Source organism: Hylobates moloch, unplaced genomic scaffold (assembly GCF_009828535.3).
Source record: "Hylobates moloch isolate HMO894 unplaced genomic scaffold, HMol_V3 SCAFFOLD_10, whole genome shotgun sequence".
Lineage (NCBI taxonomy): Eukaryota > Metazoa > Chordata > Mammalia > Primates > Hylobatidae > Hylobates > Hylobates moloch.
In genome coordinates, this window is record NW_026652285.1 from 2,945,617 (window position 1) to 2,971,830 (window position 26,214).

Here is a 26,214-nt window from a genome sequence, read left to right on the forward strand (position 1 = left end):
TTGGAAGGCCAAAGCAGGTGGATCACCTGAGATCAAGAGTTCAAGACCAGCCTGGCCAATATGATGAAACCCCATCTCTACTAAAAATACAAAAAATTAGCCAGGCATGGTGGCGGGCACCTGTAATCCCAGCTACTCAGGAGGCTGAGGCATGAGAATTGCTTGAACCTGGGAGGCAGAGGTTGCAGTGAGCTGAGATCGCACCACTGCACTCCAGCCTGGGCAACAAGAGAGAAACTCCATCTCAAAAAAAAAAAAAAAAAAAAAAAAAAAGACATATTTATAACTAAAGCACAAGGCTCCAGTAAATATTAATTGATGGTCTCCCAGCATCCTCCAAAGATTACTAAGTGTTAGCTCCAATAAACCATTGCAGTTTTGTTTCAGGATTTTTTTTTTTACTGTTCACCTTTTGTGACATAAATTATATGCTATATCTTAAAAGTTGATTATTTTTCAAATAATTGGAGCTTTTTTTTTTTTTTGAGATGATGTGTCTCATTCTTTCGCCTCGGCTGGAGTGCAGTGGCACAATATTGGCTCACTGCAACCTCTGCCTCCCGGGTTCAAACGATTCTCATGCCTCAGCCTCCCAAGCAGCTGAGACTACAGGTGCCTGCCGCCACGCCTGGCTAATTTTTGTATTTTTAGTAGAGATGGGGTTTCACCATATTGGTCAGGCTTGTCTTGAACTCCTGACCTTAAGTGATCTACCCGCCTCAGCCTCCCAGAGTGCTGGGATTACAGGCGTGAGCCACCGCACCGGCCCATGGCCCCTTCTTAAAATGTGCCCTCAACTAGTAGAGTATAGATGAGGTGAAAAAGATGCTGCACATATTATGGTTTCTTGAGACCCAGCTGACAACAAGTGCCTTTTTTTTTTCCTTTTGTCCCAGAAGGAGAGAGAAGTGACTGTCATTTTATTCATTCAATAGCTATTTTTGGAACTATTACTCTACAGATGTTGGCCACTGTGAGGGATGCAAAAGTGAGTTAGATGCAGAGTCTGCGCTGAAGAAGTTCCAGGGAAGATAAGATATTCCTTTAACACAATTTTTTTAAATGCCTACCATGTGCAGATCCTCCTGTATACAGTGGGTAAAAACAGACGAGCCCATGGATCTCACATTTTCTTAAGTTAACAAGTAAGTAAATAAAGAAAACAATTTCAGATAGTGATAAGTGATAAAAAATAAGATAGTGCGTTAGGGGAGAGGCATAAATGGGCTTGGTAGAAATCACTTAGTTTGAGAAACTGAAAGTGCAGATGAAGCAACATGGATAGAATGGTAGAAGGGGGGCTTTCAAAGAAACAAGCAAGACCCAAATCATGATGCCTTGTAGGCCAGAGCTTAGCAAACTTTTCCTGTAAAGGATCAGGTAGTAAATATTTTAGGCTTTGCAGGTTATATGGTCTCTATGCCAACTATTAAATCCTTCCATTGAGACAATACATAAGCCAATGAGTTGAATTTAAATTTCATATAATTTTCACATTATGAAATATTTTGCATTTTCTTCAACATAAAAACCACTTTTAGCTCACAGGCTTTACAGAAACAGGCAGCAGGCTGGATTTGGCCTACAGATCTCAGTTTGCCAGGTCCTGTTGTAGACTATGTTGAGGAGTTTAGATTTTATTCCAGGTGCATTAGAGAACCAGTACAAGGTTTCTATGTAAGAAAGTATTGTGATAGGATTTATGCTTTGAAAAGATTGTTCTGGTGTCATTGGATCGGTGGGGGTATGAATAAAGGCAGAGAGACTAGCTCAGCTATAAAACCGTTGCAGGAGTATGGGTGGGAAACAATAGCGGCTTGGATGAGGGTAATTGTAGCAATGGAGTTTAAAAACTTAATAGGAGGACAATTTGAAATATGTTGTGCTGGTAGAGTTGAAAATGCATGCATATAAATCATTATAATATGAAGTAGAGTATATAAATGCCAGAAAGAATGACAGTTGAAATTATTCTGGAGGACCAGAGAGAATGACCTGAAGTTGATAGACCACAAGTCTTTCACTTGAGTAGGTTTTTGACAAGAAGAGAAGGGAGAGTCATTGTGATGGGGGAAAATATTGGTCCTCCTGTTTTCATCTGTAAGAAATGGACCATGATATTAAATTGTAAGCTCCTTGAGGTCAGAGATCATGTCATTTGCCTCTCCATAACCCTACAACCTAGCTGATCAGATGTGATACAGATGAATCTGGAGGGCATTATGCTAAGCGAAATAAGCCAGATGCAGAAAAAATAGTGCATGACTTCTCCTATATGTGGAATCTTTAATTTTTTTAAAAAAGTCACAAACAGTAAAAGAGGGTAGAATAGCAGTTACCGGGACAGTGAGATGGGGAGAGGGAAAATGGGGAGATGTAAGTCAAACAGTAAAAAGTTATAGTTAAGTAGACTTCAGTTAGAAATACTGCATTGTCTACTGAAAAATTTGCTAAGAGAGTAGATTTTGATGCTCTTACCACACACACACACACACACACACACACACACACAAAGGTAACTATGTGAGAGATGAAGATGTTAATTGGCTTGACTATATAATCAGTTCACTATGTATATGAATATCACAACATCATATCGTAAACCTTGAAAATGTAAAGGAAAATAAAATTTAATGGCAACTGCTAAAAAAACTAACATCAATTCCAAAAGTATTTATTGGTCTTCTGCATGCTATGGCATATGCTAGCTGCTGAGGACTATAGTGCCATATAAAATCGACATAGTCACTGTCCTCATGGAGCTTACCAGGATTAAAGAGATAATTGCACAAATCAGTAATTACTGTGCTACAAAGGAACAGTATTTGGTGCTCTGAGAGGATATACCAGGACCTAATGTTGTCTTGGGGATCAGAGGAGGGTTCCGTGTAGAACTGACGTAAATTTACATTGATGGCTGAAGGAAAAAGAAGAAATAAATAATGAAATAGAAGTCAGAAGTCAGAAGAAAGAGCATTTCCAGCAAAATGAACAGTATGCGTGAGTTTCCTGAGACAGGAAGGAGTCTGGCATGTTTCAGGATCTAAAAACCAGAGACAGAAAGAAAACAAGTAAGCATGATAGAACTGAAACTAGTAGATGGAGAAGGCCCAGACCATCCAGGGCTTGCAAGCCAGGGGAAGGATCAAGAACTTCCAGAAATGATAGGGGAGTTTTGGGTTGAAGCAGACCTAGCTTTAATTCTCAGTTATGCCACTTGTTAAATGGATAGAATTACTAAATCACTGACCTAGCCCATCTTTCAGGAATTGTGAGGATAAATGTTAAAATTATTTATTATGAGAAATAATGATGACATTTTCTGTAAAAGAAGCTGGTGGATTTTCATTAAATGGTTTTTCCTCCCTGGACACAGGGTAAAGCAGGGAATAATGTGAACTAAGGCTCAGAAATTAGGTTAAATGCTCAGCAAAGGTATCCCTATTTTGTGGCTCCCAGGGAGCAAATTGGAACTATGAAGACTGTCCTCCCTGTATCAATGTCCACACATAAGTCAAACCCACTCAGTCTGAGCCCCGATTCTATACTTCTACAAGAGAAAATGGGGGTGGGTGTCCAAAGATCAATCTAGTGTTGATCCTGTCCTCAAGGAGTTTAATTCATTACTTAAAATTATAAGGACGAAAATGGGATCTTTTCAATGGATGAGGTAGGTGAATAAAAGAAAAGCCAAACAGAGTGCCCCTTTCTAAATGAAAGCTCAGCATCTGGCAAGAAAGTTGAACTGTTTTTGCTTTTGCCCCCATGGCTAGTGATTTTAATTTCAGGAATGCCCAACAGGACTCAGAAAGCTGTGAATGTAAACTGACTACATATCTTGGTCTTTGTGTGTATAAATCAGACAGCTAACCCTGTGCTCTCCTTGCTCTGTCCCTTTAGGAATGTAAAATAGCTTGCTGGAGCTCTCTCCATGCAAGCAACATGAGTATCGCTCTGCTGAAAACAAAACAAAACAAAAATGTCAGAACCCCAGGAAACGTCTCCAGGAGAGCTCTTGCCCCATGGAAGTGCTGTCAGACGCTGCCTCTTTTCAAGGGAGGTGCGGTGGGGTTAGCAGCCCAAGCCTGCTGATCTCCAATTGTCACTGGGTTTTAAAAGAGTTCTTGCTATTGTTCAGTTACGTCCATTACAGTTTTTTAAAAGCTCATACTTTTTTCATGAACAAAAATTATCAGGACAGTTTCTCCTAAAAAACTAGTCTAAACAAGTGACGATCTATCTGGACATCTTACTCAAGGATATGGCAGGGTTTCAAGGAAGAAGAGAAAGTAGAAGAGTTTGTCTGAGTTAGTGACCTATGTGCCTACTGTTAGTTCAGTGTCCTAAAAGTGATTATTCATAAGGTCCAGATAACATGAAATAAAATATTGTAATAATGTATAATAAAATATTACTACACATAATAATAATATGTAATAATAATGAAGCATGGTTAGTCCTGTTCAGGCGTAATCTTTGATGCTATCGGGAGTAGTGGCCTGGTATGGCCTGCTATCCATAAGAACAGCATTTAGTTTGTCAGTCCATGACTGCTGTCCTGGTTGCTCAGTCAGGTCCACAGATGCCCACCCTGCAGGCTGTGTCCTTCATGAGTTTCTGGGCCAGCCCTGGCTTAGACAAAAGCTAATGCAGGGAACCTGGACTCTTGTACTGCCCAGGACCTGGAGCCTGGTCACTGCACAGACCTCCCAGGTGGTGACTGCTTGGTAACTGACCTTCTGCCCCAGATTCCCTCACTGTGCCACTCCTGTGTCCTAAAGGGAAGTTTAAGTACCTCATTCTTGACTCCTGATGTCAGGATGTTACCTAAATTATGCCCAAGAAGTCTACAACCCTCATGACAGTCATTATACCTGCTGATCATGATACATCCACCTTCCAAAGTCTGCCTGAGCAATCATCTAGCATTTATACAGTGATGTGATGGTAAATGCTTAACAACTGGTACCCTGGAGAGGAAAAATCTATATATACAGATTATATGTGCATATAATTATATACATATGCATGTAATCACACAGACATATATATGCATATGTCTATTACAAATTTTACTGATAGAATGTGTAGCACACAATTTACAAATAATAATAAAATACACAATACTCTTTATTGTAGATTCTTTATCACCCGTTGATGCTACCAAAATGCTTTTGTTTATTTTTGTTGAACTTTTGAATCTGCAGCCAAATGATGGCTGCAGTTAATGGAATGGTGCAGTTTCCATGTAAATGTTGGTTGCTATTTTTATTTACTTGAAGGAAGTAAAACAAAAAGCAACAAAGACCTGTTTTAGAACTTATTCATCAATGACATAAGCAACTTCTTTGTTGAATTAAATAACAGTTTTTGAGTATTAGAAGAATATTTCCTCAATTTTTTGTGCAATTTAAAAAAAAGAAACTGTGAGATATACATATATATATATACACATATATGGTGGAATACTACTCAGCCATTAAAAAAGAATGAATTAATGGCATTTGCAGCAACCTGTATGAGATTGGAGACTATTATTCTAAGTGAAGCACTCAGAAATGGAAAAACCAAACATCGTATGTTCTTACTTATAAGTGAGAGCTAAAGCTATGAGGATACAAAGGCATAAGAATGACATGATGGACTTTGGGACTCAGAGGGAAAGGGTGGGAAGGGGGTGAGAGATAAAAGACCACAAATAGGGTGCTGCGTATACTGCCCGGGTGATGGGTGCACCAAAATCTCACAAATCACCACTAAAGAACTTACTCATGTAACCAAATACCACCTGTACCCAATAACCTGTGGAAATTAAAAAAAAAAAAACTATAACAGTCACGGAAATATTTAGTCTGCATTATTAACATTTTCTCCATCACTTTCTTAAGTCTCAGCCAGTGGTCAGCAAATTTCTCTGCTGAGGCAGCAGAATTGCTTGAACCCAGGAGGCAGAGGTTGCAGTGAGCCAAGATTGTGCCACTGCACTCCATCCTGGGCGACAGAGCAAGAATCCATCTAAACAAAAAAAAAATTTAGGTAAGAGCCGTAATATAATAACTATTAGGAGAGCAATTAACAAGCAAATGGTTCAGACTATGGAGGAGACTTTTTGTGGTTACTTGTAGTGCTTATGAATTTTTCAAAATCCTGAACATTTAGATACCTCTGCTCCCTACCTGTATCTGTGTGTAGCTCTATCATATGATAAGCAAAACTAGGAGAGTACACGATATATGTAGAGAAGCACATAGTATTTTTGTGGATGGCAGAACCTGCCAATAAATAAATGAATCTAGCCTTCTGATTCCAACTTTGCTTTTAATCTTCTAGAAGTAGTGGATGCAAGAAGGCTTTTCTAGTGTCAAAAAAAAAAAAAAAGAAGAAGAAGAAGATGAAAAAGGCTTTTGCCCTTAATTTAAATCATTGTTTTTTCTAGGGAAATTTAATTTGGGAAAAAAATGTTTTTCTAATTAACTAGATGACTGTGTGCTATGCAAACAATAAAGATTCTTGTTTGAAAGTAATGCATGACCCTGTTCCTAAGACTACCAAGGGAATTTAAAATAAAAAAAATGCAAGCAGCTCCGACCTCATATTTTGCCAGAGCTAAACAGAATTCCCAGATCCAGAGTTTTCACGTCAGTTCCTAATTTAAAACCCACAAGTGTTGAGCGGGTTCATGCTGCAGCAAGACACATCTTCTCATCTCTAGAAATGACTGTATTTGATCTCGGTCTGGGTTTCTCGGCACGTCCTTCTCTCCCTCTCTCTTCTTCTTGTGCTATGGTTGGCCTGAAAGGTTAGAAACTGCACAATTAGATGGATCGGGGGCAGATTTCATAATGCTCTGGTGCTGGGTTGGGCAGTCTAGCCAAATTCCATTCATTAGCTAAGGCGCCAGGGTGAATGTGGCCAGTAAGAATGCTGTTTTGGTTCCATCGAAGAGCTGATAGGGAATAGGAAATACACTTTTAGTTTTTTTGGTTTCTGAGAGGCAGTATGGACAAGTGAAGAGTCCAGGATGCTTGGAATCTGGAGGCCAGTTATTAATCTCCATTTCAACCACTAACTGAGCAGTACAAGTAACTGCCATTCTCCTTTTGACTTTTTTCCCTCTATTCTGACACAGTCGTCTTATGCTGTCTGTACCAGCATGAAATTCCTGTCTACCGTAGACTTTAAGCATTCCAAAGTCAAGAATCAAGTATTCACCAAACATTTACTGAGCCACCTACACTCTGCTAGGTGCTATGATAGGTGCTTTGGAAAGTGATATTAATCAGACATGGTCCTTGCCCTAAGGAGCTTATAGACTACAGAGGAGATGGATCGTTGAAAAACAAAAAACATAAAACAATAAAGCAAGTGCAATGTGGGAGACATATTAAAATTGCTAAGGGGAAATTGGCAAGGATGATTCCCTTGGGAAGCCAGAGAAAACTAGAAAGAGGAAAGGACTTTGAACTAGGACTGTTTGAATAAAGGGATAGAAGATTTTGTGGAAGAGGAGGCCATACCGCAGGAGAAAACAGCATAAGCAATGGATGGGTCTAAGGGCAAGTGACCGATAAGGCTAAGTGGAGGATTTGGGTGATGTTTGGTTAAGACGAAGGAATGTAACTTTTACAGTATATTCCTCCCGATGTGTGAACAGGATAAAACAACTCTGGGCTTTGAGGCGTTTGAGATTTTAGGAAGAATCTGCCCAACAGCAAGTTTTATGAGGTTTTTTTTTTTGATCAATTGAATAAAAATTAATTAGGCATTGCTGCACTCTTTTTTCTTTATGCCTTTACATTAGCATAGTTTCACCTCTCCAAAAGCTGGCCCGCAACTTCAGTGTTTTCAGCTAAAACAGGGTGGATTATCTAACCCACATCATAAGCCTTGAAATGTACCTAAACTTTATACTATGTTCTCTGCTTGGGTGCCCTAACTCTTCTGAGTTGTGAATTTTCTAGTCTTGTAACTGATTCTGTGACATTTCCCATTACATTATAGACCTCAGGGTGGCAGGGCCAGGCTTCAGGGGCTCTTTTTCATTTTAATCTTTCGGCCTGTGATTTACGTAGCTGCCATCAGATAATCGTGGTGTTCAGGAAGAACTTCCCTGCCCAAATGACTCTATGTATCTGAAACCTAGATAAAAATTAAAGTTTTGTTAAAATAACAAGGAATCCCATTTAAAATAGTCATAGTTACTTGGTATAAATACAAGGAAGCACAGTTTGAGCCAGAGCCAAATTTTAGGGAATACTAATACCTAGGTTTTGTCGAGTACCTTTCTTGCTAATTTTCAACTGCTATGAGCCATTGCACAATTAAGCCCTGCTTTTCCTTCTCAAACCTAAGTAGAAACAGTTTCTCTCATCTTTATCTTCAACATTACAAGTTTTCTATAGTTTTAGAACCAGCTTATATGTGATTTTCTCAGGGTTTTAATGGTAAGTCTGTAAACTACCTACATACAACGTTCCAAAGAGACCATTCTGAGTTAACCTTCTTAGAATTCCCAGTTGCGGCCGGGCACGGTGGCTCACGCCTGTAATCCCAACATTCTGGGAGGCCAAGGCAGGCTGATGACCTGAGGTCAGGAGTTTGAGTTCACGACCAGCCTGACTAACACGGTGAAACCCTGTCTCTACTAAATACAAAAAAATTAGCCAGGTGTGATGGTGCATGCCCGTAATCCAAGCTACTTGGGAGGCTGAGACAGGAGAATCGCTTGTACCCAGGAGGCGGAGGTTGGAGGTTACAGTGAGCTGAGATCATGCCACTGCACTCCAGCCTAGGCAACAAGAGCAAAACTCTATCTCAAAAGAAAAAAAAAAAAGAATTCCCAGTCACTCTCAAAGTGACTCCTGCTCACTCTGTTTCCCTCTTCATTCTTTAAATGCCCAGAAATTCCTTTCTTCTTTCTATGGCTTCATGCCAAAAGGAGTCCACCAACCCAAGGAAATACACAGAGGGAAAAAGACTGTTGGTTGGCCCAGAATAGATTGGCCATTCTAACATAGAGAATTGTTTGCCTTTGATGTGAATCTTCTTTTTCTCTAGCCCCTTCCCTTTTGAAACTCAGATATGTTATAAAATCTAATTAGACTAAACTGTTTAAAACCCTCTATTAATTCCCAAAACAGAACCACATCTTCTTACAATCGACTTCTGTTTATATTTTGTTCTGCAAGAAGCCCGACACTCTTTTCCACCTGAAACTTGCTTTGTAAAACATGTTTCAGTAAAACTTGAACAGTTTCAAAAATAAATTGAGGTTTCTTTAGAAATTCTGAAGATTGTATCTCTGAAAAACTTTTCATTAATCATTTGCCAAATAATCTGATATTATTCCCACTAATCCCTTGCTCTTCTTTTGGCAAGTGCCCTTGAGTTCTTAGTCTGGAGTCACAGCCCTTGATTTTCAACTTTCGGCTTAGAGCTCCACCACAGCAATTAATCATGTCTGTTTCAATGGCAACCAAAGATATTTTTGTTTCCAGAATTTTCCTACATTCTTTGCTCTTCCTAAATTTCTTTGCAAATTTGCTACTCATTTTTGTTTTCTGTTTGTAATAACTTACTCAAGCATACCGTTTTTATTCGATAGCTAAATTAGGTGTAACATTATTCTCTGATTACAAACCTTCCCCAATTTGACTTTCAGAGACTTGGCTTCTTCAAGAGTTAGTAGCTCGTAAGTGGAATAAAACATTTCGAAAAATGGAAACATATATATAATACATATACATATATATAAACATATATATGTGTTTTAGAATACATATTTGTAAGGAGGTATAGACCCGATTTGAGTTAATATATAATCTTGATCATTTGATTCTAACTAGATGGTATAACATGCCTGAGAGCTTCGAGGGGCAAGAAACTAGAAAAGGAGAAGATTCACATGAAAGAAAAATATTTTTGTGTTGGAAAAACTAATCTACTCTAGGTGTCTGTGTGTGTGTGTGTGTGCATGTGTATACATATATATGCATTTGATTTGTAAGTGTTTAATAAGCACCCTTGATGCACCAAGCACAGACCCACATACTAGAAAGGAAAAAAATGAATGACACTTTTCCTGTTCTCAAGTTTCTCATGATCAAGAGAAAGAGATACACAGCGTAAAACACAATACATTATAATAAATCTCGTTTTTACAGAAATAAGGGACTTAGGGAGCAGAAAAACAGGTGTATTTGATTAATTATTCCTGATGAATTTAGAGATTACTTTGCCCACTCCTAAATGATTGGTAGAGTTCCACCAAGCAGAGGTTGGAAGATGGGGAAAAGTCACAGAAGCGGAAAATGCACAAAATAATCAGGTAACAGAGACTTACAGAACAAAGACTTTCTTCTGAAAAATGGCAGGAATTTAGAAGAGTAATATATAGTTGGGACCAGATAAGAAGGTCCTTGAATGCCTTCCTAAGATTTCATTTTATTTCAAAGCAACTGGACACTATGACAGGATACTAGGTGGAGGAATAAAATCATTTGATCTTTATTTTTCAACTATAATTCAGGATATAGTAAGAGGATTTTTTTTTTCTTGAGACAGGATCACACTCTGTGGCCCAGGATGAGTGCAGTGGTACAATCAACTCACTGCAACTTTCAACCCCCGGGCTTAAGCAATCCTCCCACCTCAGCCTCCTGAGTAGCTGGAACAGTAGGGGCATGCCACCACTCAGAATGGGAGGCACTCAAGCAGAGATTAACAGAAGGAAGTTCGAGCTCAAGGGGGAGGCTGGACATAGAATCACAGTTTTAAGACTCATAGTTAGAGCCATAAAAGTAGATAAAGTCAATACCAAAGGCAAACGTGGAGTGAAAAGAGAGCCAAACATCAAACTCCCAAGGAACATCACATCAAAGGGAGAAGGAGAAGGGGCGAAACCAGGAAGAGTCTAGAAAGAGGCAATTAATGGATAAGAGAAGTAGAAAGGCAAGTGCAACCAAAACCGGCGGGGGGAAGATTGCACAAAGTAAGGAAGGCCAAACATGGCAAGATTTCCCAAGGGGAGACTGTTGCCGATGATCAAAGCACAAGAATTTTAGGAGAGCGGTTTCAAAAGCGTGAGGAAAGCAAGCGAGATGCCCAGGAATATTCTGAAGAAGAGGAGAGAATGCAGGAAGGAGCATCCAGAGCAGAGGAATTGTGTGACTCAAGGGGCACAGCAGGCTTTGGAGATGGTTTGATTATGACATATTAAAATGTCATAGAGAATGTCATTTAAATCTTAAGATCTATTGCTTATCACAAAGTTTAGAAACCGAGGCCTTGCTTCCCATGAGATTTAAGTCCCTTAAGTCCCTGCTTCATTTATGCTTGCCTTAAATCCCACCAGGTATAAGCAGTTACTTCAGATACTTTTTACTGATGATGCACAATTTATCTTTCCTGACCATGCTTTGTCAACTGATAGAAAATGTGATGAAAGCATATGATATCACAGTAAAATGGGGTGTTAGAATTTGCATGATTTAACTAGGGATAAACATTCACCTTGGGGATGTCAAGGGAGAAGAACACTAACACCTTAGCCACAAACCCCTCTTCCAATGAAAAGGCTTGGAAGAAGGTATCAAGGAGAAGAAGGAGAGAAGGAGAAGGGAGCAGTATATAAGGCATTAGGGGAAGAGAATATTTTCAGAAAGAGAAGATGTCAAATGATGTGGAGATAATGAAAGGAGGCTTCTTTATTTGGAATGAAAATTTCACTCAGACCTTAAGAGAGGATTTTCAGTAGAATATGGCGAAGCAGATGTCAGACTTGGAGAGCGAATAGAAGGTAATGTCCTAGTGGATCCTTTGTTCTCAGATGCAGTAAATAAGTTATCTACTATATAGAACAAGCTGTTATATGTAATGTACCTGAGTATGGTGTGTATATACATATACACATACACACACAAATGCACACACACACAATGTGTTTATATGGCAATGGCCTCATGAGCAATATATTTAATATAACTTACATCTGACATTAAGAACATCACATAAATGTACATGTACCACAATATACATTATATTTATCAAGGCTCAAAAAACTTTTTCAGATAAAGTTTTTATTATTCTTTTCTGCTCTTCTTTTAAAAAAATGTGAACTTGGAAACTAAATTGACATCTCAAGGAACATTGTCTGATACACCAATATAAGAAAGGAGGGTACACTTAACCCTTTTTCAGAGGGATTGTATGCTAGAGTTTCTATGGTACTTCTTGATGTGTGACTGAATTTTATTCTCCCTCTTTCTCTCTCTCCCTGCCCCCCTACTCCTTCCAGTGGAATGGAGTATGTCCAAAGACTTTTCTCCTTTGGCTGGAGAAATCATCATGGATAATCTGCAGACTCTGAGATGCACAATCACAGGACTTACAATGGTAAATGTCCCCAGTAGACTTTCCATTTCCCTGTCACTGATATTTGTGCTGGGATATTAGTAGCAAATGCCTGTTCTGAAAGCAACAGCCAACGCCCAGTCCTCTGGCAACAACTGCCACTCATTAAGCATGATATGTCTGGTATCTATAATCTGAATTTCACAAAGGAGTAAGCAGACAGCATGAATCACTCTGTAAACTGTCGTGTTCTAAGGAGATCAGAAAAAGACTGGCCTCATGCAAGCCTTGAAAGCTGCTGCTTTCTGGATCACCGTCTAATCTTTTGGGGGAAAGCAGGGAGTGGATCAAAGGCTCTGAGAGATCCAATTTTGACTCCCTGTCTGATGATAAAAATAACAGCTTCATCTCACCCTCATGCCCACAGCCTCAGCCTCAGTTGAGATCAGTCATCAATTGCAATCACAAAATTTCCTGAGAGAAATCCTTTTCCCTTGATTAAAAAAAATAAAAGTCTGTCTAAATATGCTTTCACAAAAAAGAAACTATATATGGTGGAGCTATGTTTCTCAGTAACCTAAACTAATTCAAATTGTGAGTGAAAAACTGGAACAAACTGCTTATTTAACTAATATAAACTCAAAAGTTTATTATTTAGAATTATGAACATATGAGCATATGAAATGCAAAAAAATAAAAACACCTTGTAAATCAGTTCAAACTGGAGCAAACCCTGTATTTCCTCAAGCAATTAAAATGCAAAAGATAAAATTCTTTTTTCTCAAAATACTTTAAAAGTAAAATTAAATCAAACTTTTTTCAGTCCAATTCAAATATTTAATATCTTAGGACTTTCAGATGAGGAAAGTAGAGGGATAATTTTGTTATTATTGTTGTTGTTTTCTTAAAGGTTCGTTGATTAAAATGTTACCTACAAAGTATAATCCTAAAGCCCAGCCTTAAAAAAAAAAAAAAATGCATCAGGTTGCATTTCTTCAAGTTTAAACCTGCTTATTCTAATGGAATTTTTGATGCTTGGGTAATCACCACGGAATCCTGACGTTTAGTCCTAATCGCATATCTATACCAGGGGCCAGAACTGTGGATTACCAGAGCAAACAAACCCCTGAGTGGGTGGCCCCCAGAGATGCTATCAGCAGAAGACTGATTCCAACCCTATGGCTCACAAGATGGAAGAGGGCCAGAAGGAACCCTAGGGAATTTTCATTGCTTAAAAGAAAAAGTGATATGGTGATAAAAATGGAAAATTCTCCATAAAGAGTTTCTCTAATATCTGAACTAATTTCCATAGGGATTAAGTTTTTCCACGTGACCATCTAATGAAAGAAATGCAGACACTATTGTAATTATATAAAAGCCTAGGAGTAGATTTATACTTTACACAATCTCTATAACTTTGACGGTCATAGAAACCCATTTTCAACATTAAAAAATTGATTTCCTAACATAGTAAGGACAATATTTTAAGATCCCTAGAAAAGTCTCTACAAAGATGTGTTTTTTTTTTTTTTAACTTCAAACATCATTTTACAATTTTTACAAGCAATGTTTCATCAAATGCTGGCTTCTCAAATGCCTTTGGGTTCACTGGAAAAAAATAAAAAAGCAAAATATAAAATATAAAAACTCAAGCAAAATATAAAAACTACACAAAAGATTTTAAAACATTATCAGCAAACAAAAACAATTCCTTAATTCTTAACGTCACAAAAGACCATTAAAGAATATAAGCCATTGTTTTAACAATGGCTTTAAAATTGAAGTCACATCAAAGAGTTAATTTTTTTAAATGTGTATGCAGCTGAATGAAGGATGTTTATTGCAGCATATTTATTGTAGCACAAAATGTGGGAACCATCTAAATGTCCACCAGTCAGGGACTGGTTAAATAAATGATACCGAATGTTTGCTCACAGTGAAATGTATGCAGCCACAAAAAGAACAAGGCAGGTATTTAATGCACTACTCTGAAAAGATATTTATTATAACTTATTCATTTTCTAAAGCAAGTTGGTCACTAAAAGAAGTGATAGCTATTGCCTATAGGAAGGGGAAAATAAGGAGAATGATGTGAGAGTGGGAATTGCTATTTTTGGTAAACCTTGTAGAACTATGTGACTTTTAAAAATTTATACATAGTTTTGGGGGGGGGTCAGGAAAAGTCATTATGATATTTAAATTTTGAAAAGAAGAAAGTACATAGAAACTAAGAGGGAACTTCAAATATGGTTACAGTGACATATAAACATAATAATCAAGAAGAACCAGAATGCTAAAGTATGGGCAACAGAGTTCCAAAGAGATGAAGGAGTTAATCAAACATAGTTATTAAACTCTATAGCCATAGAGTCTAGGGTAAAAATGATTAAATAAAATGGCTGATGCATCATTTCAATACCTTGCAGGGCCAACAGTATTTTGTTCAAGTCTCGGCTTACAATATGAAAGGATGGGGAGCTGCTCAGATCACGACACCGGCATGTGCCTCTCCTTCTAGTAGGTGGTGGCTGTGAACTCTCTCCAGCATGGTAACAGACTCCAACTGCAACTCCATCCTCAGAGTGCCATTGCCGTTCCCTTCCCCCACTGCTTGCAACCAATAAGACCTTCCCAGGGCAGCATCTGGCCACATAATGAATGATTTCCCTGCAGAAATGCTCCTGGGGAAGCAGCTCCGTGGAGTAAAAGGGGAGGAAATTTGGAAACAGAAAGGCTGAATTTGATACCCATTATGCCTCTTATCATCTGTGTGGCCTTCAGAAGTTGTTTAACAGCCAGGCATGGTGGCTTATGCCTGTAGTCCCAGTTACTGGGGAGGCTGAGGCAGGAAGATCTCTTGAGCCTAGGAGTCAGAGAGTTCGAGGCTATAGTGAGTTATGATCGCATCACTGCACTCCAGCCTGGGTGACAGACTGAGACACTGCCTCTAAAGAAAAAACACAAAAACCAAGTCTCTGAGACTCAATTCCATGTCTTTAGAATGGGTCTAACCACACCCTTTCATAGGGCTTTTGTGGGGATGGATCAGATGCCACGGTGGGAATGGTGGCCCAGAGTACATACAGTGCATTGTAGCTCTCCTCTTCCCTTCTTCACCCGCAGTGCACACATCCACACTGACCTGATAAGAAAACGAAATCTAACAAATCTTACTGATCTGACACTCTGTCAGAAAAAAAGCTTTCTTACTAACAGCATTCTGCTACAAACTCACAAACATAATCTATAGCATTTGTAGTGGTGGCTGAGAAACCCAGCAAAGGCCTTCTGATTATTTGAAAATTGACAGTCTATGCCTGGTATGTTTGGGCACTCCCTATTAACCAGAAAATTTAATTAACCAGAATAAATATCTCCAGACATATCATATCATAGGTTTTTCTATGTAATGAGCCCAGTACTCTGAATTATATTTTCATTTTTTAAAAACACTTTATTAATGTGAGAGTTAAAAGTGATATCATATGTTTCTTGTGAGAGTACAAACTGCTACATCCTTTATGGAACACAATTTGCTGTGTTATACCAACTGCCTTAAGAAAATCTGTTTCTTTTTACTCCATAATTCTACGTGTAGGACTCTACCCTAAGTAAAAAGAAATGCGAACAAACCAGTCTATATGATGATGTGTAGCAATGCACTCACAAAATGAAGCATCATTTGTGGTAGGGAGAACAAATATCCAATATTAATTTAGTAGTAAAGTATGATATATCTATCTTTATATCCGTAACTACAAATAAAATACAATCACTAAACATGGTCTTTTTAAAAAACACTGTGTGGAGAAAAACTTCTACAGTGTGAGTTTTATGTTTTATGTAAAAAAAATGCAAAATGTGGGATTTTTTTTCACATAACATTCAACTGTAGGTTTGTATATAATTAGATAGAGTGTGTCCATGTGTCTTAATTACTCTCCGAATATATCAGTGGACATTTGGGTTATGAGATTATGGTCTCTTTTAGTTTTTTTAAATATGTCTGTGTTTTTTTTTATAATAACCATTTACTCAAGACCAGCCATGAATCAGGCAGTATGTAAAGGGCTTTCACATTCAGTATCTCTTAATCCTTGCAGCAATCTTTCATCATTGTTTCTGTCTTGCAACTAAGCATCATTGTCACTATCATCTGCATCTCTATCAGCATTGGAGATAACCTTTATCAGACTCATTATATGGAGGGCTTTAATCTAAGTACCTCACATGGATTAACTAATTTAATCTTCGTAACGTACTTCTTGAGGTGATTTCTATTATTGGGCTGATTTTACTGATGAGGGAACTATAAACATACAGGCACATATACACAGAGCCCGGCATCTGAACTGGGGTTCAGAGATGTTGCCTTTCTGAAAGTCACAACACTGGTACATGGCTGAACCAGGATTCTAGCCTGGATTGGTCACCTGGCATGTCTCCGATGCTACAGTAACTAGTGCCCTGCTATCAGGAAGACTAAGAGCCAGCCATCTGTGCCTGACTACCATCTCTGGTGGATTCAGATAACTACACCACGTCAAATAGGGCCTTGGACCACCGATGCCTGAGATCCCTAAGGTCCCTGACTCTCCTGGCATTTGATGACTTCATTATTCTAGTCTTATTTGGACTAGTCATCTTTTTATTTCTAGTCACTTATTTCTAGTTGTCTTTTTACCAAAGATTTGCCAGAAACACAAACAGAATTCTAAGATTAAGACAAAAGGAACCAATCTCATGTTGGGGATGGGCAGTAGTGTGTGTATATTATGGGAGGGACAGAAAATGCACAAAATGCTAGTCTCAGTTGACCTGAAAGTGAGGTGTGTGGGGAACCCCACTCCAAATGCAAGTTCTGATCTGCATATAGATGCATTTGCTGATAAAGATCAGAGGTTCAGGTTCCATAAGCTGCACGTTCCATTCAGACACTGTCATTGCCCATTTAAGGTGCCATCTCCAGAAAGACCAGAATAGTTGTTCAGGACTGGGAGGAGTCACTTATTAACATATCAAATAGCAACATATCAAATATGTAATTAACATATCAAATAGCAACCACTTTCTAAAATGGTATGTTTGATTAGTAGGGATAACTGGCAAAGAACTGAAATCCTAACATGTGGTTATAGTTGTTGCAGACATGCCCTATCGCTTGGGAGGAACAATATAAGAACACTCCTATTTATAAACAGAGTATGACATTGTGATGTAACATATATCGGTATTCAGATATTTACTAGAAGACAATGTATTCTAACATGACAGGGTAATTGGAAATTTGGTAATATGTTCCAGTAGGCTATGAAACCTTTTTTTAAAATATTTTTACAAAAGGCCTTAATGTGTTTTTATAGACTTATGTTATATGGTATGGTACATAACAAGAGAAAAGGACCCAGACAGGCTTGTCTGAGTTACTATCAGGAAAATCCCGATATCGCCAGTGAGTGTAAGCTCGGCATTGTGTCACAGTTGAAGTGTCTCATTACCAGAACAGTGAGCTGTATTATGTGACATAATCTGCTCTTTTCCTACCACGCTAAGTTTATTCCTGTCAGGTTCCTGATTTCTTAATATATTTTCAATTTTCTCCCTCATCCCTAAAGTCTCCTATTTTATGTAATCGTCAGAACCTTCCAAACATCTATGAGAAAAACTCATTCTTTCCAAAAACCTTGGCATTATGTCCAGTGCTCACTTGGGCTGCAATTTAGCATTAGCAATTTTCTAATGTATCATGAAGTCATCAGATGGAGCTCGCCTCTGATGTAACAGGGCTGAAAGAGACAGGCCTTTTTCAGCTCTCCTCGCATTGATGGCAGCAGTCACACTCCTTAGAATGCATTAGTATGTTCAGGGACACGTAGTAATTCAGCCACCTAGGAGTCTTATTCAAACACACAACCTTGCTTATCTTATCATGAGCACTTCAGATGCATTCATCCAACTAAGAGAACAAACTCCTAATGGACTTTGGGAATCTATGAGAGCCACATTTATTCTCACTGTGCTCCAATTGTGGGGGTGCTAAAAACGATCTAAAGGATACCGAGTGTTTATTTCCTCAAACATTTTTGAACTTTCCAGTAAAAATCCTTTCCTGTCTTATCCTACCTGAACACCATCATGCTTCTATTCACAATGCTTCACCAACATTTAATGAGTCTGCTCTGTGCCCCAGATGGTACTTTGTTTTCTTAAACCTCAGACAAACTAAAAAGAGACTTAAAAACTCTGTAATCCCAGTACTTTGGGAGGCCAAGGTGGGTGGATCACCTGAGGTAAGAGTTCAAGACCAGTCTGGCCAACATGGTGAAACCCTGTCTCTACTAAAAATACAAAAATTAGCCAGGCGTGGTGGCACATGCCTGTGGTCCCAGCTACTAGGGAGGCTGAGGCAGGAGAATTGCTTGAACTCGGGAGGCGGAGGTTGCAGTGAGCTGAGATCGTACCACTGCACTCCAACCTAGGCAACAGAACGAGATTCTGTCTCAAAACAAAAACAAAAACCTCACTTTATAGGCCAGGCCCACGGTGGCTCATGCCTATAATCCTAGCACTTTGGGAAGCCAAGGCAGGTGGATCACTTGAGGTCAGAAGTTCGAGACCAGCCTGGCCAACATGGTGAAACCCTGTCTCTACTAAAGCTACAAAAATTAGCCGGGCCTGCTGGCACACACCTGTAGTCCTAGCTACTCAGGAGGCTGAGGCAGGAGAATCACTTGAACCTGGGAGGCACAGGTTGTGCAGTGAGCCAAGATTGCACCACTGCACCCCAGCCTGGGTGACAGAGCGAGACTCTTTCTCAGAAAAAAAAGAAAAAGAAAAAGAAAAACCTCACTTTACACAGAAAAAATCTGAGGCAAAGAGAAATTAAGTCATGGTTCTTGACCACAAGGAACAAAGACTCTACAAAAGGTACCTATGCCAACTTCCTGTCTCCAGCATTGACCACAATTAAGCCACACCACACACACTCCAACCAAGCTTCTGACCTTCCTTCCCAAGAGAAAATACAAAAATAAAAGGCATGTCCATGGTATATGAAATGAGCAATATACTGAGGGTCAGGAGATGTTATTATTGCCCTGGCTATGCCACTAACAAGCTGAGTCATATACAACTGGATTGCTTATATCAGCCCCGGTCTCCTGAAAAGAAACATAAAGACAGGTACATGGGGGAAGGTGGAAAGGAAGAAGGATCAGAAAATCTCTGAGGCCCCCTTCTTCATAGGTAATCATCTGATAGGGTAAGAAATGGTGTTTCCATCATGAATTCCCTACCTTTTAAGTTATATTTACAGAATGCCTATCATGTAATAGGCATTGTGCCAGATACCTAAGATATCTCTCATTTAATCCTCACAAATATCCTGCAAAGTAGATACTATCCTTATTTTTCATGTTAGGAAGTAGAGGCCCTGTTGGTATAAGTAACTTGCCTGCAGACACTGAGCTAGGAATTGTAGGAGCCAGGATTCACACCTGTGTTTACCTGACTTCAGAACCTATGGTCCTCCTAACTGTGCTATATGCCTTGGCCTTGGATGAACCACTATGGAATGCTTTTACATAACTTTAACTGTCATGACATCTACTTAAGTTTCTGAATGAAAGAGACCCCATATTTTAAAATAAATCTGTGGGGGAAGGAGTTTGAAACTTGTTCAACTAGAATTTAAGCCCAAGATACACTCATGAACTAACTGGCTTTTCTGGGGAAGAATGACTAGCAATTTTAGAGAAAGCATCTCAACTAAGAAGGACATTAAGTTGTTGCTTTCTGTTTTTTCCTCCAGAAAGGAAAACTGGAGGAAAGAAAATAGAAGGAAGAAGGGATGGACTCTGAAATGACTGACCTGCTGAAAAAAAAAAAAAAAATCCAGAGTTGGAGACAGCAGAATTACAATCTTGACATTAGTCCCATATGGGTTATTACTCTTGATATCATTATAGCTAAACGGAATGAAAATAGAAGGGGAGAAAAATCTCAGTGGGTATTGCAATTTAAATTTGCCTTGTAAGCTAATACTGTATATTTAGAGACTGAGCAGACAGGGTGGTTGGTGGCTCAGAGTATGTGCAGGGGCTGCTGTGCCAGCTAACCAAAGCAGACATTCATTAGAGCAAAATGTAGATTTCCATTTCTTGGCATCTGACATGGGCTCTTTCCTTGGAAAGAAATGTCAATTTGGCCAAAAGTGTGAAACCTACAATAAAAGCACTGGGACTGTGGATTTCATCTAGTCTGCACATTCCCACCCCTTTCTTTCCTACTGTGAAAATCCAGTTGAGACCCGGGGTGCTCAGTGGAGAGATGGCAGAGGAACTGGTTAGGATATAGAAGGCTAAAAGGGGAGAAGGGGTTGGAAGAGGTGAGATTGGACTCCCAAATTCCTGTTTTCTTTTGGCTTTCGATTACCATTTTCTCTTGCCCTAAGACTGCCCGACACAAGAAACCAACCACAATTACTGTTTTGCACAGAGCTCTGAACAATGGCAGCTTCCAAATCCTTGGCATCACCCGCTTGCTCTGCATGTGCGAGGTGCTCATCCGCGGGGTCTGTGGGTAGTATGAGCAAAATTCCGGCTCCTGAGGCAGGGCAAGGAAGAGGCCTCCCCTGCTTTAAAATTTCACTATGTTTATTTCTTTTGTTCAATAGACTGGAAAGACTATGACGACAGAGAGCCCAGACACAAGGGACAGAGTGAAGTTTTGGAAGGTCTGCTGCAGCAGGTCCGAGCCCTTCATCAGCATTACAGTTGCCGGGGTAAGGATAAAAATCTGTGCTGGGCCATCAACTGAGGTCTCGGTGGCGCCGGTAATTTTAGCAGTTTCCTAACTGGGTCATACCTTCTCATTCATCAGGGAGAGAGATATTAATATTTGTACATCTGGAATCACTTTACAGCACTATCTTGCTTTAACCCTTCAGAAGAGACTTCCCTCTCCTTCCCTCCCTTCCTTTCCCTCTCCCTCTCTCCATATGAATGGTTTGAAAACAAGCACAAGAAAAACAGCAGCTGCCATGAGTTCCCTTCTCTCGGAATTGTCCCTTCACAAGACTCCTCAGTGGGGCTAGCTCTTTCGGATATTCACCCAAAAACATTTTGCCTCCAAGGAAAATTCCCTGAGTGTCCCTGCAGAAGCCCAACCAATTATAACAACAACAATAATAATAAGCCTCCATATTTATTAATAATATAGCTTGCAATGCAATTTCGCACCCAGTATCTCATTTTCATCCTCATTTTGGCAATTACCACTGAGGCTAAGTGGTGTTCCCCAAGGTCACAATGCCAGGAAAAGGCAGAATCAGGACTCCAAGCTGGATTTTTCTGGTTCTAAGTCCAGTCTTCCTGACACACTTCATTTTTGTCCCACACCCTTACATCAGGACTGGGCACTGAACTGTAACCTCGTCCTGAATTTTAATCTTCCTCTGTACCACTGCTCACAGGAAAGTAGAGCACATATTCCCTAGACTTTCACCAGCTACACCCAGAGAATCTCTGAGAAGGCTTTAAAAGCTTCTTTTCTACTTGGGCTGTTCAACTGGGACAGGGTCAGATTTCTGATCTGTGTTAACGATTCGTGGAAGAGGTACTTAGTTTTATTTGAAGAATTAAAGCCTACATAAAGTTTTCATTTTCCATGCCCGCATCAGATCTCTAACTCCATTGTGCGCTGTAGATTTAGGGCACTGCTGGGACAGCTGGGTAAGAAATCTACTATTGTGGAGGATCTCTTGAGCCCAGGAGTTCGAGGCTGCACTGAGTTATGATCATGCCACTGTGCTCCAGCCTGAGCAACAGGGCAAGACTCTGTCTCTAAAAACAGCAAATTTTTTAAAAGAAAAAAAAATCCGCAGTTGAAACTAACAGGTACTCGCTGAGTTTGAGCTTGCTATAGATAAGTCACACTGAGCATTAGCAAAAGGTTGTTCCCAATTACTACACAGCTATCACAGTAGCGCCCTTCAGCAATGTTGGCTCTAGCTAGAAATGAGGACAAGTGTTTGGAAGAAAATAATATTCTTCTAATGACCAGTTCATTAGGATATGTAAATATGCATGGAGTAGCTCTGAAACCCAAGTGGGATTTCCATTCCCACATCTCTAAGAAGTCTTTACCCAGACCAGGACCTTCAGCATATTCCACACTGACCAAAGTCTAGTTAGTTCTCAGTTATCGAGGGCTCATTTAACCAGGCCAGTTATTACCAAAGCGCCTTTCTCATCTTCTGCCTTTCCATCACATCCCTGCCCATTGGTTCCTGTGTGACAGCAAAGGTAACAAAGCAAGTGGACAGATGATTCTTGGAAATTCTTAAGCCACTGTGTGTTTGGTCTTAATCAGAGGGGGAAAAGCTGAAACTACTCTTGAGAATGAAAGTTTTTTTAATATTATCTGAGGATTCATCCTCTCCCCATTACCATTGGATTCCTATCTAATAACCAAAAAATGATTGCCTAGATGGCCCAATTGTTTCTATAGTTTCCATCCAACTTCTGTCATATACATGCTTTTCCCCCAAAGGAATGTAAATATACCCACAATATCAGGAAAGATTTAAGTAAGGCATCAGGTAGAACTTTCCAAAAAAGAATATATTTTATATGAAATATACTCTGGACACTTAAACAGTGCTCAAAGTATGTTCCAAAGATCAGTGGGCCAATAATATGCTCAGCTGAAAAAGGTTCTTTTGTCATGTAAGTTTTGGAAATGTTGAATTCTACATCTTCTCTTAGAAATTTAAAATATACTTTAGAATATTAAAGACTCTAATAAACAGACATATCACATTTGCTTAAACAAGCATTTTCCAAACTTCTTTAGCCATGTAAAACTTTTTCACAGTATTAGTATTCCAAAGCACAAATTTTGGGAAATGCTGACTTATAATATGCCAAAATAAATTACCCCATACACACACAAAAAGAATGAATCTAAGACAATTTAACATAACCCTAAATGCAGAAGGATAAATGAAGGATAATATAAGTATTGCTTACAGAGAATTACAAAATTATTATTTATTTTTTATTATTATTACAAAATTTTTATTTAAAATATTCAAATACATTGAAATACTATGTGGTTTATTGGGGACATAAACTTTTACGAACTTTACAATTAGAAATAGTCGAGGTCAGGAGATCGAGACCACGGTGAAACCCCGTCTCTACTAAAAAATATAAAAAATTAGCCGGGCGTGGTGGCGGGTGCCTGTAGTCCCAGCTACTCGGAGAGGCTGAGGCAGGAGAATGGCATGAACCCGGGAGGCGGAACTTGCAGTGAGCTGAGATTGCGCCACTGAACTCCAGCCTGGGTGACAGAGCGAGACTCTGTCTCAAAAAAAAAAAAAAAAAAAAAGTAATTATTTCAGATTCCAATTCTACCACTTACAAGCTGTATATTATTGGGAAGAGGATTTCACCACTCTGATCCACAGCTTCTTGATCAGCCAAGTCAGGATAATATTACCTATCGCGGGATTGCTATGAAGAGTAAATTAGGTGCATTAAATTCACCTGACACAGTGTCTTTCCCTGGCAAACTGTAACTTATTTTTCTCCCATTGAGAATGGGGCCACTCTCCATCCTCAGCACTTTATGGATATTCCATAGAATTGAAATGTAATTGGTGACTGTACTGTAATGACCCTGTAATGACTCACTAACTATACAACATATTCCAAATATGGGAGTAATAATAAAAATCACTTCTCCTACTAAAATCCTAAATAGGAGGTACCAACATCTACATTAATTTCTGCATTTTGGCTAAAGAACTGGCCAAAGCTTATCTGCATGCTTAGTACTGGGATGAAAATTCAAGGGAGATGTTAAGCAAGCTTCATTGTTCACAAGGTGGGTACACTGACGTACATAATGAATTCCAATATTAAAACAACAATCGTGTTCATCGTAGCAATATCCTATAGGGATGAATTTATATTATTATCCAATTATTCAACTTGCAAAACAAGAGTAACTGAAACTCTGCCTACTATGTAATTTGTAGGTCACATAGTAGGGGCTAGACCTGCCAACATGAATGAAGTAAACTCCTATGCTCCATGCACTTACAAGCCAGGGAACTACTGCATTCAGAGTACAGAAAATGAACTGTTGCTCCAGAGCTCCAAACCAAGTAGAGAAGTACAGTATAGAAGCCACAGGCTTCTTAGGAGAAAAGTTAGTTTAGACTCATGTGTCAGTCAAGGTGAACCCTACTATGTTACAGTAACCAAATGATTCCCCAAACCTTTCTCTCTCCCTCATGCATTTACCACTGATCAGCTGGGAGTTCTCCATGCTGTCATCATCCTCTCTCTGGAAATATTTGCTAGCAACCATAGGAGAGGGAAAAAAAAAACTCTTGAAGGTCTCATATGGGCAAGACTTTCTGCATGTTATTACACCCAAAACTCATTGGCCAGAGGTGGTCACATGGCCCCATCCAACCACAAGGGCTCCAAAGTACAGTTTTACCATGTGACCAGACCTAGAATATTTATTTAATGCTTGCATGTGCCCTTTTCCCAACTGGTAGCAGTATTTCTTATTTTTCTCTTTTTATTTTTAGTCTGATTTTTTTAGTTTAATCTTCATTTTTATGTGAGCTATATATAACTATAATGTGTCTCTGAAGCCAGACTGCCTGAGTTTAAATCTGGGCTGTACTTTTACTTTTGCTGGCTGTGTGACCTTGAGCAAACTGCCTAAATGGCTCTGTGCTTCATTTATCTCATCTCTGAAATGCAGATAATAATTATATATACCTCATTCATTCATTGTTTAAGGATTGAATGACTTCAGTAAAGCACTTAAAACAGTTTTATTATTTTCTTAAAAGCAATTTCTTCCTTCTTCCATTTTCTTCCTCCTCAAAGATAACCTCTTAACCTTTAGCTAATTCTTTTAGTATTTTCCCCATATCTCTAAATAACGTGCTCATATTTCTAATAATGTTTTTCAATTTTAGTCATTACCTCACTAAAGAAAGTAATGATGCATCTCTTTTTACCCCACCCCTCCCTTATTTGCATGCATAGTTCCTATCTTCTCGATCTCTTAATATACGTATATTGAATTTTAGTAAAATCAGTATTTACCGTTTACATTATAATGACAAATCATATGATTATTTTTCTTTCCAGGATAACTTTTGTTTCCCTGTAGTTAATAATCATTTATTGTGCATTTGCTTGTTTTTCTATGTGGCTATAATAATTAATCCCCAAACTATTCTCAAATTAAATCAGTCTTCTCTCAATATAATCAGATACTTTAGGTGTTTCTATTGCATCTTCTTAAGGAAACATTCATGGAGTCCTCTGTCCTGCTCCAGTCTAGACTGATCACTTGTTGCCTAGTGTACAACTGTCACCCTTGGATTGCCTTTTGCTACCATATTGAGGACTCTTCTTGTCACTCTCCAATATTGGGTTCCTTCTTTCTGTATTGCATGGTGGAGCTTTCCCCCTAGCAGCATCCTGAAAGGGGGCTTGGGAACTAATTTTCAGAGACATTGTATATCTAAAGGTGTATTTATTCTACTTAACATTTATTCAAGGTTTTGGATGAGTATAGAATTCTTGGTTGAAATCCTTTTTTTTCATATTTTGAAGGTATTGTTTCATTGTTTTCCAGCTTTCAGGACTAAGTCTGATGTCATTCTAATTCCAGAGGTTCTATATGAAACCTTTTTTTTCTCCCTCTCTGGAAGGTTTTAGGTTTTCTTTTGACTCCAGTGTTCTAAAATTTCACAGTGATGTACTAAGGCATCTGTTGTCTGTTATATTGGGCACCTGGAAAGTCCTTTCAACATGAAAAGTTATA

General features: G+C 38.9%; 1 protein-coding gene across 1 annotated transcript in view; it reads left to right on the forward strand.

The window, feature by feature from the left end:
• The window catches only part of ANKFN1 (ankyrin repeat and fibronectin type III domain containing 1), a 354,546-nt gene that overhangs the window by 271,459 nt on the left and 56,873 nt on the right, over positions 1–26,214 (forward strand). The window contains exons 8-10 of the mRNA XM_058445882.1: positions 12,296–12,393; positions 14,778–14,868; positions 21,026–21,133. Of these exons, the coding sequence (XP_058301865.1) occupies positions 12,296–12,393; positions 14,778–14,868; positions 21,026–21,133 (297 nt within the window). The remainder of the gene's footprint in view (positions 1–12,295; positions 12,394–14,777; positions 14,869–21,025; positions 21,134–26,214) is intronic.